We start from the raw sequence: 20,536 nt of genomic DNA, 5'->3' as shown, positions 1-20,536 counted from the left end.
ACTCAGGATAAGACATGGGCGCCTTGGGCCAGAGCGGGGGGAGCAGAAGTGGTGCCTTGCTGTCGGGTGCCGGCCTGTCGTGGAGGCAGACCCGCCAGGACTTGCCGATGGAAGGGACGTGCACCATGCCAGGGAACAATCAAAGGTGACTTCGAAATGCTTCACCTGAGGAGGCTGGAATTCATGGATATTATCTGTCATTATCAGAACCTTAAGTATGTTTACTCCTACAGGTGGCTCTGAGACTTCTTCATTCTTAGATCTTCGAAGAACATTTTTGAGCCCAGTCCAGATGTCCATAGACTCCAGAAAAAGTTGTCTGCAGGTAGCTGAGGATTGCTAGAGATCACAGTCTCTTCTCATGCACTTAGTTTCTATAGTCCGTCTTAAATCCTTCAGTAACTTTCATGTTGATTAAGTGGGCAATGAATTAAAAGTCGTGCTTTAGTTAGAATATATGGCAACTTATTTAACCTCATGGTTTTACCTTTCTTCCCAGCTCCAATAACCATAAACGCCCGTACATGTCCATGCAGAACGGAGACTAACTGAACACAACATACCACTTCTTCCACGGTGGCAGGACCTTTTGGTCTCAGGCGAAGTGTCTCCCTTCCAGTACCACTTCTTCCTGCTGAAGAATTTCCAGATTTTGACCTTGGCTCTATTTCTATAAAGATACAATAGATGGGGAAAGGTATATATATTCAGAAATAACTCCAACAGACTGCTGTAAAAGTTACTGTAGTTTCCGTCACAAAACTATGTACAATTATTACAGAGATTTTATAAAAAGCATTGCTTCTTATAGAATTTTCCCAAACAAATTCACCTGTCATTCGTTAGTCCCATGGGAGACTCTACGAGAGGTCTGGCTACAAAAGGAAAAGGGAAGTACTTGAAGTGTACAGATGGGAAAGACTGGAAGTGGTAAGGAATGAAAAATAAAATAGTTGACTTTATTGTAAGAGTAAAGAGGTGTACACGGCAGGAAAGCAGAGGTAAGAGATCAGCGGGACTTCTTCAAGGTTGTGAAGAAGGGAAAGAGCCATATCTGAATAAAAAATTTTTAAATAGAGGGAGAGAGAAAATGTTACTTGAATACCCACCTTCTGTTTGATGCTTTATACACAAAATCCCATTTAATGCTCATACCAATCTATGAGGCAAGTTATAGCCCTCATTTCACAGAAAAGGAAACTAAAAACTCACTAAGGAGAAGAGCTGGGATTCAAATCCAAGTCTCGCGCCCCCAAAATCTGTCTGCTTTCCTCAACAACACTTCAACACCCACCTCTTGGAAGCACAAGGGATAAATTCAGAGGTGACATAGGGAGAGAAGCAGGATTAGAAAGAAAAAGATGATGGAAATGGGTTCCAAGGAAGGCAGTCCCCTCAGGAGGCAGGCAAGAGCCGCGGAGCAAGAGTCCACGGGAAACCACTCTTTCCCTTACGCTTGGTTTGTGTCCGTGTTACATTTTCAGTTTTGATTTTCCAACTTATGAAGAGTTGCCCCCCAATACCAAGCAGTTACATAAATGAGTGAAAGGGTAGGGCGGGGACCTAGGGTACGTAGAAAGGGCACGCCCTGCCTAGGCCACTCTGACAACGTAGTCCCTATGAGAATGTATCAAAAGGCCCTGCATAGCCAGATCTACTTGCTTGCACAAAAACTGAATTCCCAGAGTTTGTTATGAATCTCCTGATTTTTGAGTTTTGGCAATTGTGTCAAATTTGCAAAAACATTTTGGTCAAAATCAAAGAGATCTGTAGATCAAATTCCAAACACAGGCCACCAATTTATAACTTCTGCAAACATCGCCCAAGTCCCCTCCACTGAGGACTGTCCGTGGCAGCAGGTGGGGGCAAGAACAGAGGTGGGGTGGGGGGATGGTGCACCAAGAACTGGAGATAACTGAGCTCCAATGAGGAATCACAGGACAGGCTGGTAAGTACAAGCAGGCAGTGAGCACCGCACCAGCTCTCAAGGCACAAGACATCAGTGGACCTGTGCAAATGCATTCGTACCGACTCAGAACCTGGAATAATTCCCACCCTCAGCCAGTACTGTTTTGCTATTACTGTTTTGCTAAGGATTTTACATATTAATTTTAACCTGCATTCAGGGACAGAATTGCCAAAAACATCAGTTTTCCTCTGAGAATGAAAGCATTAAAAATTATCATGAGGTAAGTAGAGCAGATCCCCTGAGCAACAACCTATAAATGGTGACTGATGATGCGAATGCTAATCACCTCAGCGACCAAATTCTCAGGAGCCCGAGCTACATCATCAGGTCTGCAGCATCAGTCTTACCAGCTACACTGTGTCCTGCCTGAGAAGAATGGATTAACAGAAGCAAGATGCCCAGCACAGATTCCAAAAAAGGGCCCAAAGAAACAGGCAAGGTCGGTCTGTTACTTGCACCGTCCAGGATCCGGTACCACCCAGCAACGGGAGTGTTCTCACCTATACTGATCCAGACAGTGTCAGCTTCAGGGCACCAGCCTTCAAGATACACAGCCTTATACTCCCCACCCCCTTCCCACAGACACTCCACCCCACTGAGATTTCACCAAATGACCTACTCCGTGTAATTTGTCTTCCCATATACATTTCCTGGTGGGCGGGAAATGAACTGCTCGGCTAAGGTGCTTCAGTCCCGCCACCACTTACACAATTTCAACTGTAACGCGATACACTGGCATTCCGACTTAGCAACGAGTCTCTTGTAGGTTTGGTGAGTATGGTGTAACCCTGGAAAACTCACCAATTCTGGATACACTGGAAAATAAAAGGCCTCTGGGATTTACAAAGCTAAGGACCCAGACTCTGGAATGTGGGAACTCCATGAAGGGACTATCATCCATGCTTGAGAAGGCAGCCAGCCTCCTTGGAGGATGTCTCTGTCTTACCTTCCTCTTACCTGCAATGCCTGTTGCTCAAAGGGAAAATGTATGTAGAATAGATTTTTTTTAATTAATAAGCTTTATTTTCTAAAGCAGGTTTGGGCTTACAGCAAAAGTGAGAAGAAAGTACAGAGGTTTCCCATACACCCCTTCCCACACATACGCCCAGCCTCCCCCTTTGTGAACCCCACCGCAGGGGCACACTGGTACAATCGGTGACCCCACACTGACACATGACCACCTGGAGTTCATAGTCTAGGTTAGGGTTCACTCTTGATGTGTATGTCCTGTGAGTCTGCACAAAAAAATAATGATATGTATCTGCTATTGTAATGTCAAACAAAATTGTTTCACTGTCCTAAAAATCCTCTGTGCTCTGCCTGGGCTATTCATCCAGATTTCTTGTTATCACCGTGTACATCCAACCTTCTCTTCAAGAGTGGTATCTCACAACTAACCACTTGGTGGCGCCAAAGCAAAAGTTAAATTTTAAGTTCTGGCTTGGAGGCCTCCAAAAAGGCAGTTTCCACTGCTAAGGAAAGAGTATACGTCTTTATGATGCTGTGATTCAGGAATATAAATCAACCAGTTGACACATGAAAACAGGCAGTATAGTTCTGTTCACCCGCAGGAGGAAAAACAAGTTTTGTGTTTTTTAATTTTTTGAAGATTGTGAGTATTTTCAGTCCGGCCTACTTTTGGGACATGGCCTGTCTAAGCATGTCTAACCGACCAGGCCGAGCCCCACATCGGTCACTTCCCTTCTCATGAGCGGATCTGCACGGGGCCTCTCCAGGGGCTGAATAATGAGAGGGATGCGGTTCATACAGCGGACACTAGCAAGTGGACTGCAGCGAGCTGGATTCACTAGGTGCCCAGGGGTCCCCACCCCTGTGAAGGTACCTGAGTACCTACCTGCCTGCTGTGGGTCACCTAGGGCACAGGACACTCACAGCTGCTGGGAGGACAGCTGCTCTCAGTCACCAAGAAGCAGTCACGTTTGTTCTCAAACCCTTTTGTGGCAATTATATCATTACTCTAGTTATGTAATTTAATTTAAAAGTATGTGAACTGATAAGTGTGAAACAAGGAGTTATTATTGCTAGGAAAACTAGGTTAACTGCTTGGAAAGACTCCATAAGAATGAGTTGCAAAAAAAAATTAGGCGTGGGCAAGATGACACTAGATTAGGAAAAAAAAATCTTTAAACAGCCATCATTTTACATTTCTGGCTTCTTAAAATGAAACAGAACCCATAGATTTGCATTCAGGCTGTGATTACATAAGGCTAACAGAACTTCGGTTTGTGTCCTCTACTCAAAGAAAGGGCCGTTTACATCACAGGAGTGCTAAAAGAATGTATGCTCTATGTTTAAAATGTTTATAAACACTTCTTCCATTCTTTATAATACCCCATTTCCACTGGCATTTTCAATAAACACACCAACGCAGTCTGTGCTATGCCAGAGAGATGGGGAAAAGGAGCAGGATGTCTGTCTCTAGTCCCGCCCTCAGCCCTAGGCCCTGTTTTCAGGAGGAGCACATGCAACATGACTTAGATCCCCCAGTGACCCAGCAGGACAGAGCGGGGAAGCCGGGCATTCTCCAGCTTCTGCGTGGGGCAAGGCCGTGCTCCGGCCCCACGAGGGCCCAGGCTGGCCTGGAGCACGGAGCCCAGCTCGCACAGCAGGGCAGAGCCGTGATTAGAATGGCAGGTGGGCACAGAGGGACCAGCTGTATCCAGCGGCTTCTCAGTGAACAAGAGATGGTGAATCAGAGAACCTGAGTTAAAATCCCATCTTCTCCATTTACAAATTGAGTGAATTTGAGGAATAAGTCCTTATCTGTAAAATATGAATAACACCTACGTACAATATTGTTTCAAGCATCCAAGGGGCTAATGTTGGAAAGGTGCTTAGCCCAGTGGCTTGGCTCAGTAGAGAGGGCCACTGGCGAGAGAGATGCTCTTCCCACTCCCTCCCCGTCAACAGCAAGTGCACGGGTTTTCTCTCTTAGAATGAGAAACATGCAACGGTCTCTCTTCAATTGTTCAGAAAAACTGTCACTTCAAATACAAAGGTCTCTTTTTCATTTTATTATATCTTTTCTATAAAACTGTCACTTTCCCCCTTCAATTCACAGGAGGGTGGAAACAACAGATGGCCTTCCCATCGCTCCACGCAGGCTCTATAAAGCGGCAGAGTTGAAGCCCAGCCCACCCTGAGGGCACTCAGCCCTGGAGGCCCTCCAGAGCCCCTGCATTGGACCACCCCCCCACACACACACACACAAGTCCCCAGTTAGAGTTCCCTGACACCACGTGAGCAAGTGACCAAGCTTATCACCACTCCATCCTACAAAAGAAAACAAACATCCCCCTCCTCCAACCATCCAAGTAGAGTGAACTAAGCTACCTCACCAAATTCACTAATTTATTTCTTCAGTTTCCATCCCTGGAGTCACACAACATCAAGAGAAGCATCAAAATAGTGGCCAAATGACAACCCAGGCAGGACTTTGCAGGATGTGTACACCAGTGTTCCTCAGCGTGGCGAGCCCAGAAATGCTTTTCTTTTCTTTTTTCTTTCCCAGTGTTACCAGAGGTGACCTGAATCGCAGGGATTGATTCACGCTCACAAAACTCACAAGGAACAGATGTCATCAAGGTATTAATCCATTGGAGGGATGGTAGCAAAGGTCCAAGGGGCTTTCCTTCTTCATCTCATGAGCCTGGAACTTCTTGGAGGAAGTGATGTCCAAGCAGAGACCCAGCCATCAAGGACTGACAGCAAGGCTAAGTGGGAAAAGGACGGTGAAGCTAAATCGTTCCAGGCCATGGGTTCAAACACTCTTGGTTTGCTAGGTCTCTACCCCTCCTGGGAACGATTCACTTAAAACTTTCATCCCACGGGGTACCTGAGAAGCTTAGTGTGCACAGATGCCACCAGAGCAAAGACTTGGGCATGAAGGACAGTCCTCTTAAGCCAAGGCTGCGGACAGGTAGTTCACAGTGACATGGGGCCCACAGACATGTTTGTGGAGTGTGCAACATTTTCAGATTGTTTTAATTAGTTGTCAATATTTAAAAGTTGGACACAAATCGGAGTTCTGTTACCGTTCTTACATAATCACAAGCTTGATGCATATCTAATTTAAAAGTTGGGTGATTTCTCATAAACCCTCCAATTTTAAGTTCCTCTGGAGACTGACACATTCCTAAGGGCCTGGTACTGGGTCATCCCTGGGTCATTGAGGGGCAGGACACACCCCTCAGAGTCCCGGAGGAGCCCAACAAGGCCCAGAGAACCTTTCGAGGAGGCCCAAGACTTCTTGTATCTTGCCTGGGAGATACCACCACACACAATAGGATTGATTAAGGTCTGGGCACTATCACTAAAGACGGGCAGAGTGAGGGGAAGCCCCCGCAGTACTGTGGACTGAAGGCAGGGACGCAGCCAATACCTTGTTTCTCTATACACAGAAGCAATGGCCAGGGAGGGCGGGGGTGCTGACGCAACAGGCAGAGTGTTCTTGGCTCTGGAGATCGGGGGTGGCTGGCCACTGAGTCTCTACCTAGAGCACCCCAGCCAGCCTCTCTCACTGGCCCTTAATGTAGGGAAGAGGGGCCCCTGCTGAAGGATTAAATAAGGGGCAGGCCCAGCCTCCAGGGTCAGGCTTCGATGACAAGGGAGGAGGTCATCCTGAGATTGAGCTGGAGCTAAGGGTGCAGCTGTCAGAAGCCAGTACCTCCACACTGGACTGGCTATTCCATACTCTTGTGGAGAAGCTGGGAGAGCTGGCCAGCTTCATCCTGGGGTTAGGAGGTTCCTGAGGGCCACCACCTTGCAGTTTCTTCACCAGCACCTCACTGCTGCACCTCGGAGCACCTTACAGATTCCCAAAGGAGCCACTGCACCACAAGGAGCCACTGCGTCCCTACTCCACTGGGCCGGTCACACTCAGACAAGCCCCAGTGCCCCTGGCCACATCTCAGCTGCCACTGCAGGCTCCCCACCCACCACTGCCGTCTTTCAGCAATTCCACCGCCTGGGTCTGGTTTGCAGGGTCCAGGCCCTGCTTGCCGCTGTGGCTGACACAGTCCTCCAAGGTGTGTGCAGCTTCTAGCTTGTTATGTGCAGGGCCCCCAAGCTGCACTGGGTGATGTTGACTGTGGGGCTGTCTACTTTACAGGCCTTGGGCCAGCAGCCATATTCCCCACAGGGGGTGCTGTCCTGGCACTTAATCCTTGCTCTGCTCCCATTCGCCTGCATGCATCCAGATGGGCTTGTTGTCCCCATTGATAGAGCCAAACTCCTCATGCATGCAGGTGAGGATCTCCTTATATAGGGTTTCTGTATCCTGGTACCTGCCCTGCTTCAGATAGCAGGAGGCCAGGCTGTTCTCACTCTTGGCCACACTGGGGTCATCAGGCTCGAAGTGTGTGGCGTAGATCTCCAGTGCCACCAGCAGTAGCATTCTACTTCTTCAGCTTTGCCCTGTTCCTGGCACAGCAGCATCAGGTTGCTCAGCTGCTTGGCCACATCTGGATGAAACTTGCCCAGAACCTTCTCTCGGATCTCCGGTGCCTGCTTGCACAGAGGCTCAGCCTCCTTGTACTTGCCCTGCTTGCCATACAGAACTGCCAGGCTGTTTACTGTTGCAGCCACAGCCAGGCGGCTCTTGCCCAGTGTCTTCTCGGGAATGGCCAGAGCATCACTGAGCAGCTGAGCAGCCTCCTTGTACCTGTTCTGGTCCCAACAGACCAGCGCCAGGGTGTTCAGCACGGTGGCCACATCAGGGTGGTCGGGGCCCAGTATCTTCTCCAGGTCTTACAGCACCTGCTTACAGAGTGGCACGGCCACCTCTCAGCAGCCCTGCCAGGCACACTAGATCGCCGGGCAGTGCAGAGTGTGGAGCCATGCTGGGGTTTCACGGCCCCCACACTGGGCAGCCACAACCCCTCCTCCAGGGCTGGGGGCTGGGCTCTGCTCCTCTTCATTGGGGAACAGGCCATCCAGAGAATCTTTAAGGAGTAACAATGGAATTTCAGAAAAAGAAATGAAAAAAAAAACAGTTCCTTTTGCAATCGCAACAAAATACCTAGTAATAAACCTAACAAAGCATGTGAAGCACCTATAAACTGAAAACTACAAAGCATTGTTAAAAGAAATCGAAAAGGACAATGAAATGGAAAGATAGTCTGTTTCATGGATTTAAAAAATCAACATAGTTAAAATGGCCATATTAACCAAAGCAATATACAGATTTAGTGCAATCCCCAACAAAATCCCAATGACTTTTTTAAAAGAAATAGAACCAAAAAAATCATCAGATTTGTACAAAACCACAAAAGACCCCAAATAGCCAAAGCAATGCTGAGGGGGGAAAAAAGAACCGTCTCTTTTTTTCCAGAGATATCACACTACCTGACTTCAAATTATACTACAGAGCTTCAGCGACCAAAACAGCACGGTACTAGCAGAAAAACAGACACACAGAACAATGGAACAGAATGGAGAGCCCAGAAATAAAACCACAAGTATATGGGCAAATAATTTCTGACAAAAGAGCTAAAAACACACAATGGAGAAAAGAAAGCTTCTTTAAAAAATGGTTCTGGGCAAACTGGAGAGCTACACTAAAGGAGCAACTAGATGACAGTCTGACCCCATGCACAAAAATTAATTCAAAATGGGTCAGAGACCTAAATATAAGATATGAAACAATAAATTATTATACATACAAAAAACATAGGTACTAACCTTATGGACCTTGGTCTTAGAGGAAATTTTATGAATCTGACCCCAAAGGCAAGGGAAGTAAAGGCAAAAATAATGAATGGGACTGTATCAAACTGAAAAGCTTCTGCAACAAAATAAAAAGGCAACGAGCCAAATGGGAGGTGATATTTGCAAACAGCCACTCCAACAAGGGCTTAATATCCAAAATATATAAAGAACTCATAAAACTCAACACTAAACAAACAATCCAATTAAGAAAGGGGCAGAGGGTCTGGACAGACACTTCTCCCAAGAAAGCAGACAGCTGGCCAGCAAATATATGAAAAGATGTTCATATATTTGAACTTCACTAGCTATTAGGAAAATGCAAACCAAAACTACTTTGAGATACCACTTCACACCTGTTAGAATGGCTATCCTCTACAAGACAGGAAGTAACAAGTGTAGGAGAGGTTGTGGAGAAAAAGGAGCCCTCATTCACTGCTGAAGGGAATTTAAACTGGTTCAGCCACTATGGACATCTGACTTCTTTAGAATAGCTGTGGGTTTCTGTTATGTTGAAGATTTTTTAAATGCAGCTGGTTGGGTGCTGGGGCAGAAAGAAAGGAAAAGGAGGCATGCAGGAGCCACATGCACGAAGCATCAGTTATATGTTGGATCGAAAGAACTGGCAACACATGAGCCAACCCGACCCCCCCCAAAAACACAAAGTTACTCTTAAATGTTCCTTTGATGAGACAGAACAGTGCATGACAAGTGTCAGAAGTGGAATAACTGTACCCAAAATCTCTTTGCTTTTAGTTAAAGTGTCACTTGAGAAAAACTCAGCCATGTTTTCATAACTCCCTGACAGTACAGGCAATAATTAATGTGCATCGCTGGGAAGAAGATTCATAACTTTAATCCAGAGGGAACTATGTTAAAAAAACAGACCACAACAGATTGCCTCTGAATTGCAATTTGTGAAAGTTTAAAAAAAGTGATGGCTGAAATATTTTGTATTTACATTTTTAAACTTCTTATATTCCACAGTATGTTTTTTATCATGAAAATTCAAAACTAAGTAGCTGTTCACTTTTATAATGGTTTATTACACATATTTTTCCCCTGGCTTTTAAAAAGTTAATAAAAGTATTACAAAATTAATCCTGTTAATTTAAAGAGTCAATAACGATGTAATATTCTACCACATTTACAACATGGACAATTTATAATATTAATGAAAACTACTTAAAATGAGAGTAATTACATAGTTAAAAATTATAAAGCCACTAAAGTAGAATGGTTCAGTGTCTCTACTTCCTACCCTAGGAATGCTAGCCTTTGACTATTTTTTATTGTATTTTTTCCATTACGATGTAGTCCTCTTATATCTCCCCTCCCCACTGTTGTCCATGTCCATGAGTCCTTTTTCCTCTTTGCTCAATCCCTCCACCCCTTAATCCTGCTCTCTATGAGTCTGTCTCTATTTTGCTTGTTAGCTCAGTTTGTTCATTATGTTCCAGATATGAGTGAAATCATATGGTACTTGTCTTTCTCTGACTGGCTATTCACTTAGCATATGTTCTTCAGGTTCATCCACACTGTCACAAAGGGTAAAATTTTCTTCTTTTTTATGGCCAAGTAGTATTTGGCTGTGTAGATGTCCCATAGTTGTTTCCACTCATCTACTGGTGGACACTTGGGCTGCTTCCATATCTTGATGATTGTAAATAATGCTGCAATGAACATAGGGGTGCGTATGTTCTTTTGAATTGGTGTTTTGGGTTCCTTTGCATATATTCCCAGAAGTGGGATAGCTGGGTCAAAAGGCAGATCCATTTTTAATTTTTTGAGATACCTCCATACTGCTTTCCACAGTGGCTGCACCAGTCTGCATCCCCACCAACAGTGCAAAAGGATTCCCTTTTCTCCACCACCTCACCAGTACTTTTTGGTTGTTGATTTATGATAGCCTTCTGGCAGGTGTGAGATGATATCTCATTGTGGCTTTAATTTGCATCTCTCTGATGATTAGTGATGTTGAGCATTTTTTCATATGTCTATTGGCCATCTGTATGTCCTCTTGGAGAAGTGTGTGCTCAGGTCCTTTGCCCATTTTTTAATTGTTGTGTGTGTGTGTGTGTGTATGTGTTGAGTTTTGTAAGTTCTTCATAAATTAGGGATATTAACCCCTTATCAGATGTATTGGCAAATATGTTCTTCCATTCTGTGAATTGTCTTTTTAGTTCACTGATGCAAAAACTTTTTAGTTTGATGTGGTCTCATTTGTTTATTTTTTCTTTTGTTTCCTTGCCTGGGGAGATATACCCAATAAAATATTGCTATGAGCAATGTCTGAGATTTTGCTGCCTATGTTTTTTTCTAGGATTTTTTTGGTTTGGGGTCTAACATTTAAGTCTTTAATCTATTTTGAATTTATTCTTGTGTGTGGTGTAAGAAGGTGGTCTAGTTTCATTCTTCTGCACATATCTGTCCAAGTTTCCCAACACCATGTATTGAATAAACTATCTTTAGTCCATTTTATGTGCTTGCTTCCTCTGTCGAATATTGACTCTGAAGGTGTGGGTTTATTTCTGAGCTCTCCATTCTGTTCCGTGGACCTAGCCTTCTTTTTTAAAATAAATGTTTTCTGGTTATGAAAGTTACTCTGTTCATTTTACATTTAGAATGTACAACACACACACACAAGAAGCCTAAAGGAAGACATTATCATAAACTCACCATCTGAAGATAAGAACTGTTAATATTTCAATATACATACATGTAGAGGTAGTTTTTCTTCTACATTTAAAAATAACTTTTACAAACGAGAGAGTACCATACATTGTTTTATAATCTGCCTTTTCACTTGCTATATCAAACATTATTTTCATATGTAAAAGGAATTGCTTATCCACTTAACATTTTCTGAAAACATACTCCAACCACAATTTTGAGCATAATTTCTTAAATCCATTTGCCTATAATTATGTGACAATTCTCACTGTGCAAATACTTTCTGGTAAAATATATATTATTAGTATAATTGCTGCTTCTCTAATAAGTTAATTATATTCATACTGTTCAGACAATTTAAGGAAGCTGCTTAAATTCTAGCATTATTTTTTACACCATCATACATTCTGATTTTAATTCCTAAGCTTAAAAACAGCTGAATGCTGTTATCTACCTACTAGTTTGATATTCATTCCAAATGCTCCCTAAACATCCTTCTAAGAAATCAGTCACTTCTTTGGAGAAGTATCTTGGGAAATATAGGTTACAAAGTTTTTAGTATTATAAATTATGATAAGTGCACTTTTCTCAGGTTAAAAACATGAGCATTTACTACATTTTCTTTTAATGAGAGTTTACAATGTGGATGAAAGGGGTTGTACAGAAAGTAACCTCACAGAGTGAACTTCCCATAAAGTCCTAAATGGGCAGGTCACACCCCAGGCACATAGCTTCTGTAGTAAAAGGTTTATCTTTGCCTTTAGCAAGCCCTGTCCACTGGTTCCATGCATCTAGGTTGACACATCTTTGAAATGCCTCCCATCAGACCAGGAAGGAGAGAAACCACCCTCAAGTGGGCACAGAATCCTATTAACTACCCCGGGGATCCAATCCCCACTTTGCTTTCTCCCACATTCACCTCCTGTCCCTTTTGTTCCCTCCTGAATTCCAAATGCATAAAAGGAGGTGCAAATGGCCATCCTGAGAAGCATTTTTCTCAGTCTGTTGAGACCTTGCTTCCAGGCATGTGGTCTCCTCTGTTTGGCTTAAATGAATATTTATAAAAATTCTCTACAGCCTGGCTGGCGTGGCTCAGTTGGTTGGAGCATTGTGCCATACACTGAAAGGTTGTGGGTTTGATTCCCAGTCAGAGCCATGTGCCTAGGTTGTGCGTTTGGTCCCTGGTTGGGGCATGTGTGGGAGGCAACCAATCAGTTTCTGCCACATCAGTGTCTCTCTCTCTCTCTCCTTCGTCTTTCTCTCTCTGTGGAATCTCTCTCTCTCTCTCTCTCTCTATATATATATATATGTATTTTTTTTTAAATTCTCTACAGCCCTGGCTGGTGTGGCCCATGGATTGAGCACAGGCCTGCGAACCAAAAGTTCACCAGTTCGATTCCCTGTCAGAGCACATGGCTGGGTTGTGGGCCAGGGTCCTGGTTGGTGGCATGCGAGAGGCAAGTGATCAATGTTTCTCTCTCACATCAATGTTCCCCTCTCTCTCCTTCTCCCTCCCCTCCCCTCTCTCTGAAATAAATAAAAATAAAATCTTAAGAAAAGAAATTCTCTACAAGTTTGGACATTCTAAGGTCAACAACAACTAGAGTAGAAAAGAGTGCATACGTAGTCTGGGTCTTCATCCAGCTGGGTCTCTACGTTGGACACACATTTATTCATTACACTTAGTATTCACCTAACACATCCGCCACACCCCACAACAGAACGTGGCTCTTCATTTATCTTTTCCCGTAATATCTTTCTGGATGCCCAAACCGTGTCTAGGTGGGTATAAGAAGGACAGAACAAACTCTATGACATAAAAAGATTAAGTGGCATGATCTACCCCCAAATTTGTCACTGTAACCACTTTAAACCATTGCCAAAAAACAAAAAAGCAAACAAACAAAAAAAAAACGTGAAAGAGAGTGCCACCACTAGATAAAACATAAAACATCTCAAACCGAACTTTTCTCCCTGGCAGTCCCCAAACCAGTTGTACATCTCAATGGCCTCATTGCCAATTATCACTTTTATCACAGGCGCTGAGGGCAGAAATCCTGGGAGCCACCTTTGCTTCTTTTCAACTTTCTCTCTTCCCTGCTTTAGCTAAACATCATCGGTGTACCTTCTGCCCCCATGTCTGCCTTTACGATATTACCCAGACTTTTTTCTTTTCTTCAAATTCCCACTGCTGCCCCTACTCCCAGCTCCTATCATTTACCCCCACACTGTTGCAGCAGCCTCTCACATGGATTCTCCTCTAATCAAATACAGTCACGTTGTTCTTCCCGGCTTAATTCCTTAAAACCTATTTTATCATGCCATTCTTTAGTTCTAATATCAAAATGATATCCTCTAAGACAAGACCAGGTCCCCCTCCTAGTTTTCAGAGCTCTTCTTAATGAGACCTGGAGCTACTTTTGCAGCCTGATTTCCTGGAGTCCCTCCAAGGCTAGGTTCCTTACTGTCCTGAACACTTCCCACAGGAAACCGTCCTTCCTTGTCTATAGTTTTCCCATTTCCAAGGCCAAGTTCAAGTGCAATCTTCTCTAGGAATCGTTCTCACCTAGTCCAGCTTACTTGTATTTCCCTTCTCTGAACACCCATTGAAACATCTGTAGTGGATTTGAATTTTACTCCACAATTTGGGAGGGGCGGGGGGAAATGTCAGACTGAATCTAACTTTAAGCTCCCTGCACCACAGGTTTGAGTCTTGGTAATGTGGAGTCTCTCTCCCTGTCTCAAGATCCGGAGGGCTGATGTTAGGCTCAGTTTACACCGACTCTGCCCTGAGGCTCTATGTCCAAATCAGTGTGCCAAGCCAAGGGCACAGGGAGCCTTTCACCTCAGATTGCAGGGCCACAGCTCCAACAGCTCTGATATCCCCACACGACTCTATCAGGCATCCTGTCACCTCTCAAGGCAAGTTACACGGGAATGGACCCTGGTCCCTTGTAATAGTGGGACCTGCCAAAATCATCTGTCGCATAGCTTTCCCTTTGGGGAAGTTCCTCCCAATCTCACCACTTCTCCTAGCCACCATCACTCTCTAAGCCTCAGAACCCCTCTCCGTCATGGCCAAATCAGCTTTCAGTGGAATTCCACTTTGTTTAAATCCGCATTACAGCACATATCATAGTTCTAAAGAAGCAGTAACAAACGTTTAAGAGCAAAAGCCTGGGGAGCAAACAGGACTGGAATACTATTCTTGCACTTCCCGCCCACCACTGAGTGACCTCAGTGAGGTATTTAACTGCCCAAAGCCTCAGTCTCCTTATCTAGAAAACTTCATAGGAATGGCATGAGGATTAAATCAGGCCCTAACAGCAGGAGTCCTTGGAGCAGTGACTAACACTTAGGTGGCATTGTGGGCCAAGCACCACTCTAAGTATTTCACATACAGTAACTCATTTAATCCTCACAACACTTTGTGGATAAAGACACAGGATGAGTAACTGTAGCCCAAAGGCACACGGGTAATAAGGAGCAGAGACAGGAATCAAACCCAAGCAGTTTGGCTTGGACTCTATGCTATAGAACACAATGCCATATTGCCTCTAATAGTAGTCAATGAACGGTAGCTGTTGCTGCTGTTAATAGAATTACTTGATTCTTAGTGTATCTGCTTCTTTAAGTAAATTGTAAGCTCCCTGAGAAGAACAAACACGCTGACAACACACCAGCTGCCGGAGAGCTGGCTCCGGAGACTTACTGTGTCGTTAGAAGCCTGCCTCTGACTTTCACTAGCTAGCTCCAAAACTTTGAACAAATTGCTTATCCTTTCAGAATGGCTGTAAGGATTAAATGATTTCCTACTTAACAAGTACTTAGTGAACTGCAGCTATGACAACGATACAACAATATATTTCACTATTCACCCCAGGATGGCGATATTACTATCTGTCTTTCCAGGAGCTAGAAGAGTGCCCCAATTCTCAACAAATACTCGCTAATCAGCGACTCACCCACAATGTTTCTCCTGTTGCATGTGGGTCCACTGTGTTTCTAAAATTACTCCTTAAAGAGAAGGTTACGCCTTTATAATAACAGTGGGAATGTCAGCTGACTTGCACTGAAGACTTACTATGCATCAAGGACTATTCTATGATTTTTTTCAGATGCTTAATCATTTAAAACTCACAACAGCCCAGAGTGGTAGATACCATCATCTTCTTCAGTTTTATGTATGAGGAAAGCAAAGCACAGAAAGGTTAAGTAATTCACTCAATGTCACCTTATCACACAGCTGTATGTAGCAGAGTGTAGGTACCTAATGGCTTGCACTTTTGTCACCTCTTTGTAACTTTTTTCATATTCCCCCAGGATATTTGGTGGAATTCAGTACACATGAAAAAGTACCAAAAGCATATGTTGTTTGAAATAGCATGAATAATAGAAAGTACTTTTAAATGTTTGAAATATCTAAAAAGTCATTAAAACTTAAAAGCCAAAGTTTCTCTTTAAAATCAAATATACTTAGTCTTTAAAAATGAGTACACCAGTTAAGCTGAATCACGAAGACGGGGGCCGAGTTTTCCAGCTGTGAATGACTCAAAGGACTCAGACATAATTCACATACTGAACATCCTATTCTGATGGGCACATGGCACAGAAATGAAGCTTCTAAAAGAGGACATAGTCCAGAGCTCTGTTACAAAATCTAACCCCAAAATAAAGATGATCAGTGTTTTAAGGGTTAAACGGTCTTTCGGCTCCGTTTCTCATTTTCAAAACACTTTGCAGAAGCATTTCAGGCCCCTTCCACTTCTTTCCATAAAGGGCAACAATTACAAATTTAAAAACTTTCTCCAGGATAAACCACATAGAGATTCCTCTAAGTAAAACTAAAGCAAAGCCTCAGACATTAAATAATTATGATTCTGCAATTAAAGGCCTCCTAGGAAAACAAACCAGTTGAACTAGTCTGGTCCTGAAGCCAGGTAAATGGAAGAGTGAACTTTCATAGCCTTGGGAAAACCTAGGTTTACAGGGCAAACTCTGCAGGGTTGAGCTCATTGTGGAGACATGTTCCTTTTTGTTGGGAAAGAGAAAGGAAGTGCGCCATGGCCAAAAAAAAAAAAAAACACGAAGAAAAGAGAAAGTACTGCTAGAGACATTCCAGCTGATACTTGATAAGGACCGGGAAGGCTTCCATCAACTCATGGCTAAAAGAAGGAAAATTTCTATCAGAAAGCAGCTACCCAAGAGAGACCATGCTAGGTATGGGAGAGATTTCTGATTAAACTGCAGATTTTCAACATGGGACTTTACATGACTCCCATGTTGAAAATCTGCAGTTTAATCAGTGGCTCTCATATTTTTTTTGCTATGACACAGAGTGAGAAATCTATAGATTATATCATGACCCATAAATATATACATATATGTAAATACACATGTTTATACAGATGTATATAAATGAGAGTGAAACACACACACACGCATACACAGAACAGTATAATAGAATAATACCCATCCTTACTAGGCACAAAGCACTATGAAAGCATCAATTCTGTTCTAGTTTGTGTTCTAAACACACTGGTTGAGAACCACTGGTTGAAAAACAGTGAATTAAACCAGCACAGGGGATTCTGAGAGCATGTTTTATAAAGGCCTTTACTCCCCCCTCAGGGCCCACAGCCCACGTAGGACAGCTGCACTGCAGCATCTGCTCTGGGGACAAGTGACTTGGTGAGCGCTCGGGTAAAGGCCGCCTAGATGGCCGCCTTCCTCCACACCTGCCATTCCTCACGGCCCCACGGGCTTTTCTTTCTACACCATGAATGCAAGGGTTCCCCACGGCTCTGTTTTTCATCATTTTCGTTTATTATTATGAGTAATTAGATCCATTTCCATGGCTTCAAATTACATTCATGCGCCACTTAACCTTTTGGTCAACAATGGACCACGCATATGACAGTGATCCCGCAGATTACAATGGAGCTGAAAAGTTCCTGTCCCTGGTGACATTGTTGTAGCACAACTACACAAATACTTACCATTGTGTTACTATAACCGTGACTTAACATTTCTATTAAGCGACAAAGGATGTGTATTCTGCTTTCTCTCCAGGCTGTAGCCAACCCTGGGTTTTCTTAGAGTATGTAAATAAAGATTTGTGTTTTCATTTCTTATCTAGCTTTCTTTTACAGCTTAGAGAAGTCTGTTTGGGGGTGGAGGCAGGGAGAAAGGGCTGCTTGGCCCAGCCCTGAGGATCCGCAGCTGTCCACAGTAAATCTGCAAGTTCCTGTTTGAAGAAAGATAGCAGCCTAATGAGGGGAGGAAGCTCAAGAAGCAGCTGATGCGCACTCCTTCAGCCCTCTCCCTCTCTCATGCTCCCCCTTCTTAGGAGAGGTGGCACTTCACATTCTCCCCTCCCCAATCTCTTTGTTCTGCTTTCCCTCTCCATCCTTATGAAAAGCCTCTGCCTGCATTGAGATTATTAAGTTGGGTTTTTGAGGAAAAAAGTACCCCATTTAAATTGCCAGCATCTCTAATAAACCACCTCCTTCTCCACAGTGCCTGTCTCACAAATTTGGCTTTCGGAACTGGGTGAGGGTCTTTTCACAGTTACATTATAGCTGCTTACAGTATTCGGTACAGTAACATGCTGTGCAGGTTTGTAGCCTGGGAGCTATAGGGGAACAGAAGTGGCCACCCCAAAGTATATCTGTTTGGCATAAGGATCATTTTAGGCTGGTTAATTTTAAGAAACAGCAGACATGGGAGAAGATCTGAAAACCAAGCAGAAGTTACTCTTTGCAGAAGATATTTACATTCATAAGAAAAATCTCCATTTGTAAGAGTATCTTTCAAGCTGTACCACAAGAGGGGGATGACCATATGTCTAGAAACTCTTATCAATTCAGAAGACTTATATTTGCACAACAACCTTAACTTTGTTTGCTGCGCTTTTCCTGGTAACCTCCCATAACTGATCTCCACCCCCACCCCACCCCCAACATCTTCTTTTGTCTTCAGCTGAAGGTGGTATTTAAGGTGGTGGCTTCAGTCACAGTGATGGGTTACTCAGTTTTTCCTGGGTCTCTGTATACAGGAGGTATACACGTTATTAAACTTTTGCTTGTTTTTTCTCCTGTGAATCTTTTACTACAGGATGTCTCAGCCAACAACTCAAAAGGGTAGAGGACAAATTATTTTTCCTCCCCTATAGAGCAATGGGCTATAACATACAGCTTAGGTGAGTAGTAGACTATACCATCTAGGTTTGTACAAGTGCACTCTGATGTTTGCACAACTGCAAAATTGCCTGATGACACACTTCTCAAAATGTATCCCTGTTGTTAAGCAGCACATGGCTGTACCCTTGAATCCCACTGTCTAGGCCCCAGTTCTCAAGACCCATCTATCTCTTACACATTTGCAACTGAACTGTCCCATAATTGTACTGTAAATTTAACCTCTTCCCTATCACCTCAGCTGAATCCTTATTTTCAATATTCCTCATTTCAAAGAATAGCACCACACTCAATCCCTCACAAATCTGTGTGTCGTGGTTTGTGATTTCTTTTCCTTTTCCTCTACCTCCAATGGGTTACCAATGCTACCTTCTTAATATTCAGTGGCATGCAGGTGAATGTTTAGCAATCAGCTCCCCAGGTTAAAAAGCCCCAACCTAACAGCACTTGCCTGTTTCTGTGATGTAAACACCCCACCATAGCCAATTTCAGGCAACCAACTTGACGTCACTGGACACAGAGTTGGGAAGAGACGTGCACGAATGGCTCCAGCACACCACAGTCTATTCCCCTGAACTGTTTCTTATCTCCATGCCTTAATTCAGGATTTCATCTACTGTCTCCTCAACCAGCACGGCTGAATCTTTGTGGACTTCCTCACTGCCTTATAACCTACCCCTCCACTGACACAGTCTCCAAAACATCCTTCCTGAAATCAAGTCTCATCATGTCACTCCCCTACCTAAACCCCTTCATTAGTCTTTCATTGCCTACTCTTTATCTTCATAATAAGGCCCTTGATAATTTGGTCTCTACTGACACTTGAGCTTCATTTCTTGCCACACAACCACCTATAACCTGTATTCCAATCACACAGACATACATCGTCATATTCCCAGATATATAACATCACTCCATAACTTTACACATTCGCTTAGTCAGTTCCTTCTCCCTAGGACAAACTTCCCTGCTCCTTTAAGATTAATCTCAAATCTCTTTTCCAGTAAATGTTCCCTAAACTCCTATGGGGGACTTGATGCCTCTAGTATGTTTTACTACCTCTAACAGCCTTCATTGACTTTATTTCTTTTCATATCCATATCTTCCCACTAGACATGAACCTCCTGAAGGCAAGCACTAGATCTTATTCATGGATATACCAAGCATGTAGTATGGTGATGGCATGTAGCAGGCTCTCCAATAAACAGTGACTATTATACCAACAACTAGCACCCTATAGCCAACATATACTAATTACTCCAACATCTGTTGAATGAAAATATATCAGTATGTTCTTGCCATATTCCCAAGGCCAAAGGACTGCTAAGATACCAAACCCGTACCATGCAGATTGTTAGGGAGCCCAAGATCTACTGCCATAGTCAAAGAAATTGCACCATTTTGGTTTGTTTGTTTGTTTTGTTTGCTTACTGGCTTTGTTAGTTTCCAAGGGCTGCCATAACAAAACAACTCCTAGCTTAAACTTATTTTCTTATAGTTCCAGAGGCTAGAAGTCCAAGATCAAGCTGTTACCAGGGTTGCTTTCTCCTGAGGCCTCTCTCCTTGGCTTGCACATGACTGTCTTCATGTTCACATGGTTTTCTCCCTCTATGTCTCCAGTGCCAAATTTCCTCTTATTATAAGTACAACAGTCATATTGGATCAGGGCCCACCCTAATGACCTCTTTTTAACTTAATTACCTCTTTAAAGACACTATCACCAAATACAGTCACATTCAAAGGTACTGGAAATTAGGACTTCCACATATGAATTTTAGGGGGACATAATTCAGTACATTACAGCCTCCTGTGAGCCCCTCAAGAGACAGGAACCATAACTTAGTCTTCTTTCTTAGCATTTATTACGACTAGCAGAGTACATGAACACAGCAGATCCTCAAATTCCCCGTGAGTTACATAAATGAAGGACCTTCCCAGAAGTATTGTCCATATCTGTGGAGCAAGTCCC

At 43.5% G+C, this 20,536-nt stretch overlaps 1 protein-coding gene and 1 pseudogene across 1 annotated transcript in view; both read right to left on the bottom strand.

Moving 5' to 3' along the window:
• The window catches only part of GIPC2 (GIPC PDZ domain containing family member 2), a 79,081-nt gene that overhangs the window by 17,591 nt on the left and 40,954 nt on the right, over positions 1 to 20,536 (bottom strand). Inside the window, exon 4 of the mRNA XM_024565480.4 lies at positions 564 to 670. Coding sequence (XP_024421248.2) covers positions 564 to 670 — 107 coding nt within the window. The remainder of the gene's footprint in view (positions 1 to 563; positions 671 to 20,536) is intronic.
• LOC112309070 (kinesin light chain 2 pseudogene) lies at positions 6,900 to 17,186 on the bottom strand (annotated as a pseudogene).

Source organism: Desmodus rotundus, chromosome 3 (genome assembly GCF_022682495.2).
Source record: "Desmodus rotundus isolate HL8 chromosome 3, HLdesRot8A.1, whole genome shotgun sequence".
Lineage (NCBI taxonomy): Eukaryota > Metazoa > Chordata > Mammalia > Chiroptera > Phyllostomidae > Desmodus > Desmodus rotundus.
This window is presented reverse-complemented; position numbering and strand designations above follow the sequence as displayed.